The sequence below is a fragment of the Thecamonas trahens genome, assembly GCF_000142905.1.
Source record: "Thecamonas trahens ATCC 50062 unplaced genomic scaffold supercont1.43, whole genome shotgun sequence".
Lineage (NCBI taxonomy): Eukaryota > Apusomonadida > Apusomonadidae > Thecamonas > Thecamonas trahens.
Window position 1 is genome coordinate 62,128 of NW_013657637.1, and position 13,752 is coordinate 75,879.

At 62.7% G+C, this 13,752-nt stretch overlaps 7 protein-coding genes across 7 annotated transcripts in view; 4 read left to right on the forward strand and 3 right to left on the reverse strand.

The window, feature by feature from the left end:
• Positions 1–1,102: 1,102 nt before the first annotated feature.
• Positions 1,103–3,460, forward strand: AMSG_08603 (uncharacterized protein; the record flags this gene model as incomplete). Its single annotated transcript, XM_013899583.1, has 2 exons — positions 1,103–1,111; positions 1,153–3,460. The coding sequence occupies 2 exons, from the start codon at positions 1,103–1,105 to the stop codon at positions 3,427–3,429; spliced, it is 2,286 nt and encodes a 761-aa protein (XP_013755037.1). The 3' UTR covers positions 3,430–3,460.
• AMSG_08604 (uncharacterized protein) lies at positions 3,440–4,558 on the reverse strand (the record flags this gene model as incomplete). The annotated part of the gene is made up of 2 exons (XM_013899584.1): positions 3,440–4,023; positions 4,066–4,558. 2 exons carry the CDS (start codon positions 4,556–4,558, stop codon positions 3,440–3,442), a joined length of 1,077 nt encoding a protein of 358 aa, XP_013755038.1.
• Positions 4,559–5,343: 785 nt separating this feature from the next.
• On the forward strand, positions 5,344–6,349 carry AMSG_08605 (uncharacterized protein). Its single transcript, XM_013899585.1, has 3 exons — positions 5,344–5,582; positions 5,863–5,993; positions 6,121–6,349. Exons 1-3 carry the CDS (start codon positions 5,445–5,447, stop codon positions 6,248–6,250), a joined length of 399 nt encoding a protein of 132 aa, XP_013755039.1. The 5' UTR covers positions 5,344–5,444; the 3' UTR covers positions 6,251–6,349.
• Positions 6,350–7,062: 713 nt separating this feature from the next.
• AMSG_08606 (uncharacterized protein) lies at positions 7,063–7,575 on the forward strand (the record flags this gene model as incomplete). Its single annotated transcript, XM_013899586.1, has 2 exons — positions 7,063–7,154; positions 7,296–7,575. 2 exons carry the CDS (start codon positions 7,063–7,065, stop codon positions 7,573–7,575), a joined length of 372 nt encoding a protein of 123 aa, XP_013755040.1.
• Positions 7,453–10,609, reverse strand: AMSG_08607 (uncharacterized protein; the record flags this gene model as incomplete). Its single annotated transcript, XM_013899587.1, has 3 exons — positions 7,453–8,302; positions 8,429–10,153; positions 10,421–10,609. The coding sequence occupies 3 exons, from the start codon at positions 10,607–10,609 to the stop codon at positions 7,583–7,585; spliced, it is 2,634 nt and encodes an 877-aa protein (XP_013755041.1). The 3' UTR covers positions 7,453–7,582.
• A 298-nt stretch (positions 10,610–10,907) lies between these two features.
• Positions 10,908–12,940, reverse strand: AMSG_08608 (uncharacterized protein; the record flags this gene model as incomplete). Its single annotated transcript, XM_013899588.1, has 2 exons — positions 12,011–12,940; positions 10,908–11,704 (listed from the first exon to the last, which is right to left on the reverse strand). The coding sequence occupies exons 1-2, from the start codon at positions 12,927–12,929 to the stop codon at positions 10,908–10,910; spliced, it is 1,716 nt and encodes a 571-aa protein (XP_013755042.1). The 5' UTR covers positions 12,930–12,940.
• Positions 12,941–13,279: 339 nt separating this feature from the next.
• The window catches only part of AMSG_08609 (uncharacterized protein), a 1,403-nt gene continuing 930 nt past the window's right edge, over positions 13,280–13,752 (forward strand). The window contains exon 1 of the mRNA XM_013899589.1: positions 13,280–13,673. Within this exon, the coding sequence (XP_013755043.1) occupies positions 13,395–13,673 (279 nt within the window). The 5' untranslated portion in view covers positions 13,280–13,394. The remainder of the gene's footprint in view (positions 13,674–13,752) is intronic.

Sequence of the window (13,752 nt, forward strand, 5' to 3'; positions counted from 1 at the left end):
TACAAGACTTATTGAGGTATCACCCCCCCTGATAATTTCTCATGCGTATGTCACATTCTATTTTGAACTAGTCGAAGCTGACGAACAGAAATAAGGAGGGTGGGGGAGGAAAGGAAAAAGAAGGGGAGAAAGAGCCCTGTTTTTTTAGAGGGAAGGAAAACCCCCATCATCATCATCATCACCCCCCCCCCATCATCATCATCATCATCATCATCATCATCAATGAACACCCTTCATGCCACACAGCAACAGGCCCTCCCCCCACACACACACCCGCCGCACACACACACACACACACACACACACACACAACACACAACACACAACACCCCACCACACACACACAACACCACTGGCATGTTTGCACCTGTAGCCTCCAGGGCAGGTGGTTACACAGGCCAAGCACATGTCCCTCTTGCCGGACCAGCCAGCCTTGGACGACTCGGTGGGCGGGAAGTTGACGCTGGCCAGCAGTCTGCTCGGGCCACCACGGCCACCACGGCCACCACGGCCATCACGTCCTCCACGTCCACCACTGTGGACGATGTACATGGGTCTGGTCATGGCCCGTGGAAGGGCTTCATTAATCGTCCTGCTCCCAAACCATCTGTGTCAGGTAGGGTGACATGGCGGCTGACAGAGGACGACGCAAGAGCCATTGCAAGGGCAGAGGCTGTCGCCTTACATATCCCGGGCACGGCCAGCAATTCCAAGATCAAGATGGACAAACACGTGCGAGAGACGAACGCGCGAGAGGCGCACGCGCGAGTCACCCACGCGCGAGTCACCCATGCGCTGGACAAGCCTTTCGCAGACTTGACATCATCTCGCTTGTCGCTGCAAGGATCGTCGGTCACCGCCAGCAGTCATCAGCATGCTAGTGGCCGCACTCATCATGCGCATCCGCACCCGCCAAGACCTCGGCCACATCGGCCATCATCGGCTGCACAGTCAGACTCGACGCTGTTGTCGTCGGCTGTGGAGGAGGGGAGAGAGACCGTCGTCCCGCACTTGGCTGCCGCCGCAAAGCGGAGATCCCGGGCTCTCAATTCGCTGCTCAAGAAAGGCCGGATCAGGAGGCCGCGAACAGCCTCAAAAGGAGATGGCTCAGGTCCGGCTTTGGTCGTGCCGCGCCCGCCGTCGGCCCCACAGGCTTCGAACGACGACTGGCGACGTCCGCGCGGCCGCGGTAGAAAGGCCCGCGCAAAGTTTGCCACCTCGGCTGGCGATGCCATGTCGTCACACATGCACGAGCGCGCCATGGAGCGCATGTTGTGGGGACCGGACGGCCCGCCTGACGTGCTCCGGGCTCCGCAGGAGAAAGAGCCGGCCGCCGCCGCTCCAGCCTCTGGTCGGCAGCCCCTCCCGTCTGCCCAGCCGCTGCGCTCGGCGCTCAAGACCAGACCACTCGCCGACCAGCTGGTCTCAGCGTCGTCGACTGCGGCCGGCACCGACGTCAGTGCCACCCAGCTTCTGCCAACCGTCTCTGTCTTGCACATTGACGACTCATCCGAGACGTTGGAATCGGCCTCAGCCTCGGGCTCAGCCTCAGACTCGAGCTCGGGCTCAGACTCGGGCTCAGCCGCCTCCATGCGCACCGCATGTACCGTCATGTCTGTAGCTTCCCTCACCTCTGGCTCGGGATCAGACTCGGGCGACAACGCTGGCTCGGGTCACCAGCAGCGCGGGCACGTGTCGTTCATGCCAGCATCGACAGTGCTGCACCTCCACGAGCTTACACCGCCTGGAACCAGCCCCGAGGCGCGCGTCTCGCAGGCGACGGTTGACCACGCCCACGACCATTTCGAGAGTGTGAGAGAGGTCCGCCGGCAGCAGACGTGGCGGCAGGGCGAGGTCGAAAACATCCGTGACTTGCAGCAGCGCATCGAGCGCGGCGTCTCGTGCCTCCGCGACGACCTACTCAACCCGCACATCCACGGAGCCCGGGACACACCCGCCGCCTTTGCCAGCATGTACCAGCAGCCGCTCCCGCTGCCGCCATCCAACGTTCGCGGCGCCTCGCTGCAGGTGGTTCATGGCACCGAACGCGAGGTCCACGTCTATCCGCTCCCGCCCAACGTCTGGTCCACCTCTGCGCCGCTCCCGCCCGTCCGCATCATCACCGGAGTTGTCCCAGCCCGCCTCCGCAAGCAGCGCGACGAGCGCAATCGTGTGGCCATGGGCCTCGCCGCGCGCAAGCGCTCGGGCGCCACGACGTCGCCGCGCTCGCCAAACGTGCCGGGCGCTGTCTCGCGCCATCCGACCACCGCCAGAGTGCCGCCGACCGCAGACCCGTGCACCGCAGACACTGATGACGTCGTCGCCGGCATGGAGCACCTGACACAAGCCGAGCGTGCCCAGTTCACTGCACTCCTCGCCCGTGTCGACGACATCAACTGCGCCGTCCGCTGCGATGCCATCCTCACCCTCGCCCGCGCCAACTTTGACTCGCCACTCCTCGCTCAGGCTCTTGAGCGCCACCTTGCCGACTACGACCTCAATGTGCAGTTCCAAGCCGCACTGGCGCTGTTCGAGCGGAACCCGCGCCACAGCGCAGCCCGCGACAAGCTCCTCACCTTTCTCACCATGCACCACCCGCCCGAGACCCGCCTCGCCGCCATCCGCGGCCTCTCGCGCGCCGAGCCTGACTCGGGCGCCTTCTGGGAGTCGCTTGTCCGCTACGTGGCTCGCGAAGAGGATGATGCCGTCCGCTTCGACGCCGCCCTCCACCTCGCTCACAATATCAACAGAGGCCATCTCGATGCTCGCCTCGTCATTGTCCTCGAAGAAAATCTCGGCGAGGCTGACCCGGCCATTGTCTTCCGCGCTGCGCAGGGCCTCACCAAGCTCAACGCCCGCCACGACCAGGTCGCCAACGCCATGCTCCTCCTGCTCAATGGCTCGTTGTGGTCGACCCGTGTCAAGGTCATCACCAACCTCCGCATCCTCTTCCCCTCGCTCTCGGCCCGCTACCGCGAGCTCGTCACCGAGCGCCTCATCGGCTTGCTCTGGCGCGACCCATCGCTGGCCGTCAAGGAGCACGCTGCGCTCGCACTCGTTGCCATCTCCCAGGAGCGCAGGGCATTTGACATGCTCCGCGACTCTCTCACCGACCGCAGCGCCCACGTCCGCCGCGCCGCCCTCCACTGCCTGCAAATCCTCGGCGTCCGCGGCGAGATCATGTCGCGCATCATCCTCGATGCCCTCGAGGACGACGACTCGGAGGTTCGTGGCGAGGCCGCCCGGGTTGCAGCCACCCTCGCCACTCCCAGCGAGTACCGCATCGTCCGCAAGCTCCGCCGCCGCCTCGCAGACCCCAACATCGGCGTCCGCGCTCACGCCGAGCACGCCCTCATCGCCCTCGGCGTCGACTACGTCTCGCCAGCAGAGGTCTCCAAGGCCCTCTACACCACTTCGCCCGAAAAATAGCGCCACGCTTTTAATCAAACTTCTTCTCCAGCACAACCATCCCGCCAGTGTTGTCAAACTTGCTGTCGACGTAGTAGACCTTCCGCGCCTTGGCGCCCGGCCCGCGCCCGATCGTCAGCGCCGGCGTGAACGCCTCCTTGACGCTCGCCCGGTGCGCGTCGGGGTAGAACGACGAGATGTAGCTAAACTCGGTCTCGCTTCGCTCAAAGGCAGTGATGTAGACCGTCCGGAGTAGTGCAGTTGTCACCTCGGCGCTCGTCGCATACACTGCCGCGTACAGTTCGAGCCCGTTGTGGCGCGGCGAGTCAGCAATGTGCACAAAGCCGCGAAGCGCTCCAGTCGCCCGATCGCGCGCAGCCGCAAAGACGTGCGGCTCCATCGCCGATGCCACTCCGTTCGGCATCGCAAGCGCCTCCAGCGTCGCCGTGCACCCGGTCAGTGGCACCCAGTCCGAGACAAGGATCGATGCGTCGCTGCGGATGGCTGCTAGCTCCGAGCTCTCGGCCGCAGCGCCGTCGTACAGCTCAGCGCCGAGCGCCGGAGCCTCGATCCACTCCACCTCAAACTCAGAACTTGCTTCTGGCAGCGCGTCTGCTACCCACGCATCACTGCCGCCAGGAAGGACCAAAAACGCACGTTGGCGAACAATGGCGTAGCCGCGGCGCTCATGCATGGCCACCGACTTTGATCGTGGCAGCGTGGTGATCCGCAGCAACTGCGGCGAAGCGTCCAGACCAAAGCACGCCGGATCAGTACGCACGGCATCCACATGCGCCAGACATGCAGCCGTCAGTGCCGACGCAATGCCCTTGCCCTGCTGATCAGGCCTCGTCCGGAGAGCCTGAAACAAGAGAGACGGCGCCGTAGCCGGAAACGGAAGAACGACGACCGAGTCGAGGCCAACCACCTCCTCATCCTCGCCCTTCTTGATGACCGCCACAAACACCTTTCGTAGCCCATCCGCCAAGTACCGATCCAGGGTCAGCGGCAAATAATCATGTCCACCGTAGATGAGTTCGCCTGAGATGGCCAAAATGCCGTCGCGGTCGGCCTCATTGGCCTCGCGAATAGCAAACTCCCCGCCGCACCCGCCCTTGCTCTCGCCAGCTCCCACACCAGCATCCGTCATCGTCCGTCCGTCACAAGCTCCACGAAGCCCCCACAACCACCGCTTTGTCCACTTCGAGACAGCTGTTGACCGCCAGCCACCACCGCCAGCCCAGCACCAATCGGGAGCAGCTACACGACTCCGTGTCCGCCAATGACATCACGCGCGCGTTTGCCACAGCGATGCGCCCGCCTGCACGACGCTCAAGCGATACCAGCCAAGCCAAGCGATGAGCACATGCACATGGATGTGATCTGATCGGCCTGCACAACGGATGTCTCGAACTGTCGTGCCTCCTTATCTCCCGCTGAGCGTGGGGTTTGGAGCCGCTCGGCGCTGAGACTGGGCCTCTCCCTGCGGAGGTCAGACAAACTGACCGGATCAAAGCTAGCAAGTACGATCATGACGTTTCCAGGCTGAGAGCAGGCGATGGTAGTGGTGGCCGATCGGTGGTTGACGCCTTGCCGTCGTCGCGGCTCAGCCCGCCGTGGCTCTCAGCCCGCCGAGGCTGACGATGCTTTGTGAATTGAGTTCCCAAGTCTCACACACGACAGATCTCCTTGTTCTCAGATACAACAATTGTGTGTGGCACGCACAGTACATTGGCGCCCACCGGTCGGCCATCGCCAATTGCTGTCATGCGCCACAGCTCCCGCATCCGCGCCAGCTGGTGCCATCTCTGGTAAACTCATGCGCCCGAGTCGGCAAATGACGCGACAAACGAGCGCAGGCTGAGGTGCTGTTGAACACGCCACCGAGGCAGCTGCAGCCAGTCCGAGTCCGAGTCTGAGTCCAAGCCACCTCTCCCGTAAGCCACCACTTCCAGGCTACTCGCACCCAAAGCGCTTTCTCCAAGCCCTCTACTACTCCTCCTCCCGCCAGTGCTTCTTCCCACATTCCCTACATCATGCCGCGCGAAGGACCGCCCGACGCCGCCGCCAAGCCGTCGCCGTTCACCACCACCTCGCTGGAGCATGTGCTCGAGGTTGACCCGTCGACCATTGAGGTCACCCGCAAGGCAGAAGAGGGCATTGTATACAAGATGGTATGTGTCTGCATGCCCACGCCCTCCCCCCTTCCACCCACTCTATGTACCCCCACGCCACCCCGCTTGATCGCCGCTTGATCGCCGCTTGATCGCCGCTTGGTCGATCATGCACCGGATCCAGCTAAAGGGCGTGAAGCAGCCGCGCCGTCGTTCCATCCCTGCATAACGCAAGGCGCAACGAGGGGGATGGATACAGCGGTTGTGACGATACTCACCATGTGTATGATGATGTGCCCCTCTTCCTCCTCTGCTTGTATGACGGCTTTCGCTCTCTTAGCGTCAGGATGCCCGTTCCGAGTGCCATGAGCTCATTGGCGCCTTTGCCGAGTGTGCCAAGGGTCGCATGGTCTCCTTCCTCTGGGCTTGCCAGACACAGAAGAAGGCCATGAATCGGTGTCTCAAGGAGTTGTACGCTACGTCACATCCCTCTCTCCCCCTCTCCGCCCCCCCCCCCCCCTCCGCTCTCCCCTCCGTCCATGCTCAGACATCCCCACTCATCACATCGATCATTCCCCTCTCTCCTTCCTCTCATCAGTATCAACGAGGCTGAGCTTGCCAAGCGCAAGCAAGCCTTTGTCGAGGATCAGCTCGACAAGTACCGCGCCGTCCTCGCACAGCGTCAGTCGGACGGTCAGAGCGCTGGGGAGGCTGGTCCGAGTAGCTGATGGCGCATCCGTCGCGATCTCCTGACTCGCTGTACATGGTCTGCCAGGTATTGGCGCAGCGGGAGATCAGTCTGATCGGCATGCCCCCCTCTCCCCCCCCCCCCCCCCCCCCCTCCCCTCTCCCTCCCTCTTTCCTCCTCGTCCGCACCTCGCCTGAATACGCCACGCTCGCTCGCCGCGCCCGTTCGCCGCGCCCTGGCTACTGCAGACAGGGTGCGGGTAGGTGTACGGGTAGATGGTGAGGCAAAGAGCGGAGATGGCGAGGGAGAGAGAGCCATCCTGCCATTCCGCCATCCGCCACCCGCCATCCATCGCTTGGCGGGTTCGGCACGTCTCGGGTCACGGTCGAAGCAGCCGAGCACAATGGTATGAACTCTACCCACGGTAAAGTAGGCGATTGCTACACCCAGAGAGCTTTTAGATGGCTCAACGCTTTGTTGCAAGGCGAGCGCGGGGCGCTGCAGCTGTAGGCGGGTGCTATCTCCTTGTTATCGTACGGACAGCGTACTCGGCCGTGAAACCTGCGCGCCGCCACTCGATGATGGCGTGCGCGACGGTCATGGTGCAATCGCTGATATATAGCCACTTGCTATGGCCGGCCGGGAAGTGTGATGGGCTGAACCTCGATTAGCACCATGTCCTGTATGCGACGACGTGCAGCCACCTGATCGCCTGCCTGATCGCGCGCCTTCTGCACAGCGCTTGTCGCCTCGTCTCCATTGCCAGCCTTTCTTACTCAAAGCCCAGATCCAGACTGAGGACACTGCACTTCTGTAAGGCGGAAGGAGGTAGAGAGCCGGCTGGGCATAGGCATGCGTGGGTGGCAGGTCCACGTGGCATACATGCTTGTTCTCCTGGCGGCCAACTGCGTGTGGTACTTTGCGGGCTATGCCTCACTCACAGAGTGTCGGCCATCAACCGGTAGTGATGGAGGGCTGATGATGCGGGCACTGGTGGGCAATGGAGGAAAAAATGCGAGGAATTTTCAGCCCGGGCCATGGATGGTCCCGCCGTCACATGCAGAAGCGAATGGTGTGCTGAAAAGGGTTCTCGTCCCGGCTGATGCCCTGCCCAAGACCACGGGCGTGTCGATGGCGGTCATTGCCAGCGGCGGCTTGGTGCCGGATCACGTCCACGAGTCCAAGATGGAGGTCTTTGTTGTTGTCGCTGCCGACGAGGCCAGCTTACTGAGCGTCCGTGGCAGCGATGGCGGAGAGGTACAACTGGATGTCGGCGATGCGGTCGTCTTCTATCCTGGCGTCCAGCACGGCCTGCGCAACATCGGGCCCGGCGATGTAACGGTCATGTACTTTGGGCTGGTGTAGGCTGTGGTCAGAATGACGACGCCGGCAAGATCCCGATGGGGATGCGGATGGGCGGGCACTCAAGAAAGACATCATCGCCATCGTCACCTTCGTCGCAGTCGTCGTCGCTGGCTGGTGCGTCGCCGGCTGACGCAGGGAGAAGCATGCCAGAGTCGTCGGCGCTGATTGCACCCAGCGGGCCAAGCTCGATGTCGTCAAAGAGACCAGCCGACGCTGCACGCGGGATGCGCGAGGCTGACCGCTCAAACACGTCTCGAGCGTGTGGCGGCGATGCCGAGGACGCCAGTGCCAGCCGCTCCAGCCGGGAAGCAAGGTCGTCCAGCCGCTTCGGATCGCGGGTCCGGCGCATTTCGTCGAGCAGCTGCGTACGGACACGCTGTGCCTCAGGCGATGGGGTGCGGTGTAGGATCGAACCGGAAGACGGAAGCGGATTTGGACGCAGGGGCAGCGAGTCGAGGATGGAGTGGCGCGGCGGAAAGATCGAGTTGCTGCGGTGTGCCGCCAGAGGCGGCGATGACGGCGACAAGGAGGCGGCAAGGGCGATCGGCGGACCGACCGACGAGAACCGCATGTCTGGCGTCAGCGAGAGGTCGAGGCTCAACGCGAGTGACGACGGCGCTGAACCTGGGGTCAGCGGCTGGCGAGGCGGGAACGCCGACGGTGTGGCCGAGAGCGCAGCAGCCGCTGGCTTGGTAAACACCCGGGCCCGGCTTGGCTTCCCGGCGATCTCAGTGGTCGGTCGGGGAGACTGTGCGGACGGCAGCAGTGGTGGCGGGGAAGGCGTGGTAGTCAATGGTGTGGATGGTGAGGGTGTGGGTGAGGGCGAGGGCGGGGAGTCAATCTCAATCGCGACCTCGGGTTCAGAATGGGCTGAGGACGAGGCCGAGGCTTCAAACTCGGTTTCGGTCCCGGTCTTAGGCTCGGACTTGAGCTCAGTCTCGGCCTCGGTCTCGGCCTCGGCCTCGGTCTCAGGCTTGGTCTCGGGCTCGGGCTCAGACTCGGGCTCGATCTCGGTCTCGGTCTCAGACTCGGTCTCGGTCTCGGTCTCAGTCTCGGGCTCGGGCTCAGACTCGGGCTCGATCTCGGTCTCAGTCTCGGTGTCAGGCTCAGTCTCGGGCTCAGGCTCGGTCTCAGGCTCGATCTCAGTCTCGGGCTCGGGCTCAGACTCGGGCTCGATCTCGGTCTCGGTCTCAGTCTCGGTCTCGGTTTCGGTCTTGGGCTCAGACTCCGGATCATGTTCAGACTCGGGCTCGGGCTCGGTCTCGGTCTCGGTCTCGGGCTCAGACTCCAGATCAGGTTCAGACTCGGACTCAGGCTTGATATCAGGCTCGATATCAGGCTTGACTTCAACCTTGGACCCCCGCTCCGTCTCGGGCTCGGGCTCGTCCTCGAGCTGCGGGGCGGGCGCAGGCTCGACTTCAAGCTCGGACGCCAGCTCGAGTGTAGGCTCATCTTCAGGCTCATCCTCGGGCTCATCCTTGACCTCGGACTCGGCATACGCGTACTCGTACGCGGATTCATCAGAACGATACTCCAACTGTACGACCTGGCCCGAGATAACTCGTCCGCCGCCCCAAAACGCACTCGTTGCCTCGGTCTGATACGCCAGCGTTGCTGCGGCGCCTTGCGAGGCGCTCATTGTAATATCCTCGTTGTGAGCAGGACTTGCGGCAACTGCTCCAAAACCGTCGTCAGTCTCTCGTCCCACACTGCACGCGCTGTCGGTTGAGACGCAACTTGTCGGTGACGCAGGAACGTCGGCGTCCTCACCAGACACTTCAAGCACGGTCGAGAGGTGCATAAACTGCAGCACCGGCTCCGGCTCCAGCTCCGCCGGTGGCGCTGGCACATCAGTGTCTGATCCCGAGCCGCCCGAGTCGGAGCGGAGTGTGTCCGGCGGTGAGTCGGGCAGGTATTCGGGCTTGGGCTCCACCACACGCGGTGACTCATGCAGGACGGCCGTCACTGCCGTGACCGAACCTTCGTCGGTCTCGCTTCCAATAGTTCGCGGCGAGTCGTGCAAGACAGCAGTGACTACAGTCTCGGAGCCATCATCTGCGTCGCCCAGCACTCGCGGCGTCTCGCCGTCAGCCCACTCGGCTCTGACGTCGTCGCAGCTGGGCTCCGGCGATGCCGACATGCTCTCTGTCGACGCTGCTGGCACCACATTAATGATGATGCCCGAGTCGACCTTCACGGTCAGTCGACAGCTGTCGTCGCTGTTGTCGTATTCGCCGTAATCGTCGCCGTCCGACTCACCCGACTCGGCCACCGACATGGACTCGGACGCGTAGCCGCCGACTCTTGCCGCAAACTGCTCGAGTACGGCCTGATTTGAGCGAGGATCAACGCCACCGCTGTCATCATGCTCGTATCCATCCTCGGAATCGCTGCGGCTGCTCCACAACATCGCAGGCTCTCCGCCTTGGCCGTCGTCATCGTTGTAGTTGACATCCTCGTCATCCAGCGAGTGCATAACCGACGACGAGAGCTCTGAGTGATAGCCGTCAACTCGACCAGCAGCAATCAGAGCCACAGATCGACGCGAGTCGAGATGCATGGGCAGCGGTGAGGCACACTCGTCGCCATCACCACCCCGACGTTGTAGAACCTTGCCTACACCATGATTAGGGTCACAACCAGGATCATCCATATGACGACCATGGTGACGGCCGCTGGCGACTGCGTCATCACTCTCTACATCGTTGTCGTCATCATTGCTGTCGTCGCTATCGTTGCCATCGCGATGGCGGCGATTGCAGCGGACGTGATCGCGATCATCGTGATCATCGTGATCATCATCATCTTTGCTGGAATTGGGCTTGTGGCTGAGGCTCGAAGCAACCTCGGCACCAGCAGGGTCAGAATACGGCATCTGATTGTTGCGAAGGAAGCGGAGTGGAGCAGAGGCGTGGGCAGGCGGTGAGACGCTCAGCTCTTCCTCGCCGCCTGTGTCGTAATCGTAGGCATACTCGGCAAGCGAGCCAGAGCCTACACCATTGCTGAGCGAGTACGAAGACAGCTCAGACTCCATATCCTCCACTTCTCGCGCGTGTCAGTCGTCGCTCTCTCCCTCTGTCCCTCTCTCCTCCTCTCGCTCTGTCGCTCTCCCGCCGAGTTGCGTGTCGCTCTCTCCGCAAACTCGCCCGCCAAGCCAGCCCGCCCGCCGGCCCCTGCCCGCCGGCCACTCCGCCCGCGCGACCGCTCTCACTCGCCCGATCACCGCATATTCGCGACTGCAAGGCCACCAGCAGTCATCGATCGCAATTATGAGTCTTATTGCTGTCGGGTTTCGATGGGGGGGGAGGGAGGGAGGGGGGAGGGGGCCGACTCTAAACAGATCGGCTCGCCAGCTTTGAGAGCTCCAACAGGTGGATGCTGCAGTCGGCAGATATGGTGGCGATGACGCAATGGTCTTCGTCCAAGTTATCGGAGCGATAGATGGCAAGCCCTTCGACAGAGCCAGCGTGGATGCGGGCAGTCCACGATGGGTTTCCGATGTCGCCGTCCCAGGGAGTGGAGAAGCAGCCGATATCGGCGGTGAGAACGTAGCCGTTCTGGCTGACGGCGACAACAGTGCGATCGCCGACAAGCGCGGCGTATGTGAGAGTATGCCACTGCGGAATGGCAATGCTCGAAGTGATCCGCGCCGTGTTGACCACTGACACCTGCTCGCTGGTCTCGGACAAGGCAATGCTGAATGCGTTGATGACGCAGTCGTCGCTGACCGAGATGAGCGTCGAGGCCTGAGGCGAGCCGCGCCAATCAATGGCCGTTACCGCCCTTGTGTGCGCCCGAACAATGGCGTGGTCGCAGGTTATGCCCTTGCCATCGCGCGCCACCGAATGAATGCGGATGGTCTGATCCTCGGATCCAGTCGCCAGCCAGCGGATCTCGCCGGTCGCTGGCCCGATCGCCACCGTCCACACCTCGCAGAAGAGCTCAATAGAGCCAAACAGCGGAGTGGCCTTGCCAGTAGGATGAGCAATGGTTTGCGAAATCACAAGCTCGCTCTCCATGTCCAAGATCGCCAGCTCTCCGCTAGTCGTGCCTGCTGCGAGCAGCGACGGTGCGAGCCAACCAAAGCACGTCACGCCGCCGGCAGCCTTGGCCACCACCCGCGGTTTGCCTACATCAGCAACATCCCAGCGCAAGATAGCTCCCTCCAGAGTGCCAACTACCAGTGCGCAGCTGTCTGGCGTCCAGATCAGAGCGCGGACAGGCGCTTCGATGCTGGACACGGTCAAGCTAGAAAGAGCCGCCTCGTCGCAATCAAAGACGTGAACGCCGCCAACCAGATCACCGCCGGCAACACATGATCCATCAGGGGCAATTGCCACGCCGCAGCCAACCATGCAGAGGCCAGCTGCGGAGGCTAGCTGTTTCCCATGAGCGTCGACAACCACCAACCCGTGCTCGCTCAACAGCGCCAGACGGTCTTCCGGAAGCGCGCTGAGGGCAAAGACAACTGACGGCCGCATGTCCAGTGCAACCATCCGGACCAGCTGGCCATCGTGCCGATGACCTGCCACTCGCGCGTCATCGCATGGGATGTAGACTACCTCATCGCGTGGCCCAAGAGCCATCGATCGTGGCGCGCCCGAGCCTGCTGCCCTCCATCCCGTCGCGCTGCCAGCATCGGTGAGAACAAATACCACGCGGGCTCCGGTGACGGCAGCAACCGCCGATGAGCCCGGGATCCGGCAAGATGCCGTAAATCGAGCATTACTTGCCCCGTCAGGCGTCAAGGGCAGTAGATTCATGACAGCGAGCGAGCCAGCGTCGGTGTCGACGACGGCCACCTCTGGTGCGTCTGAGAGTGCGTTGCGGCCAAAGACCACAAGGCCGGCGCTGTTGAGCCAGGTGCAGCCGTCTGCAGCAACCATCGGAATAAATCTGGTCTGATGAAGAGTCTCTTCTCCGACGGCGATGATGTGCAGCCCGTGCGACTCGGCCACGACAGCCAGTAGTGCGCCATCAGGCGACCATGCGGCCTCTAGCGTCCGTCCGAGCGGATCGAGGACGAGTGGCTCACCCAGAGCCGACCAGCCACCCGTGTCATCCCAGAGCGCCAGCTCGCCATCATCCGAGACTGTGATGAAGCGATGATCATGGGTCGGATCACGGACTAGGGCCACAATCAGCGCGTTGTGAGCGGCAAACGATGCGCGGAAGCTCAGTTCGGCGCCAACGTGTGTCGCAATCACTGTGTCGCGAACGCGACCACCCGCGGGAGCCACCATCCGCAAGCTCTTTCCTCCGGCAATGGACTCAAAGACAACTGCGTTGTGGCGGGCAGCAGGTATGCCATAGCTATGGGTATGGCGAGGCGTCTGTGCTGTGTAAGCTGCCATCGCGAGAGAGATGTGCGTGTAGGCGATCGGCGGGTGGCTTTGCGCCGTCTCAAGCAGCACAGATGAACTCACTGCACCAAGCAGCCTCAACCCATGTGACGCAACCCATGAGATGATTGCACTTTCCTATACAATTGCCTCGATTTCCAGCCTCTAGATCGTCCGCATCTGCCCTGCCACACCTCCATCACTCTGCCCATCTCCCGGCGAGAGAAGTCGAGCGACCGACAGCGTGGAAAGCGAGCCAAATGCTGGCACCGCCCGCCCCGCCCAGCTACAGCCCCCCCCCTCCTCCTCCCCTCGACCACCAGGCCCACCCACACCCCCACACCCCCCCCCACACACACCACTCCAGCAAACCTGCAGCAGCAAGAGTTCGGACAGCGGGACTGGGACGAAGCACTTCGACCTTTGATTACCTTGACTCTCAGCACAAGACACTTGAGCTAAGCAAGTGACCTCAGCATGTCTGGAGGACGTCGGTACCACGGGGAGCGAGGCCAAGGTGGCGGCAGCGGGGGCAACAGCCACCACGGCAACGACAATCACCACCATTCACGTAGCCGACATGGTGGACGTCGTGGTCGTGGTGGTGGTGGTGGTGGTGGACGTCATGGTGGTGGACGTCATGGTGGACGTGGTCGAAGGGATGGTGGTGGTCATAAGGCCTCGGGTCTTATGGTCTTCTCCTCCTTGGACAATGGTGAGCCTGTTGTCCTGCTCTGCCAGCGGAAGGATACGCCCGTACGTCATGTCATGTCCGAGTGTGGAGAGACCCCCCCTGGGTGGGGGGGGGGGGGGAGGAGGGGGGGAGGAGGGGGGG

Coding starts and splice junctions, on each gene's coding strand:
- AMSG_08605 (XM_013899585.1), top strand. CDS start 5,445: ATGCCGCGCGAAGGACCGCCCGACGCCGCCGCCAAGCCGTCGCCGTTC. Junction 5,583..5,862: donor AGGGCATTGTATACAAGATG/GTATGTGTCTGC, acceptor TCGCTCTCTTAG/CGTCAGGATGCCCGTTCCGA. Junction 5,994..6,120: donor AATCGGTGTCTCAAGGAGTT/GTACGCTACGTC, acceptor TCCTCTCATCAG/TATCAACGAGGCTGAGCTTG.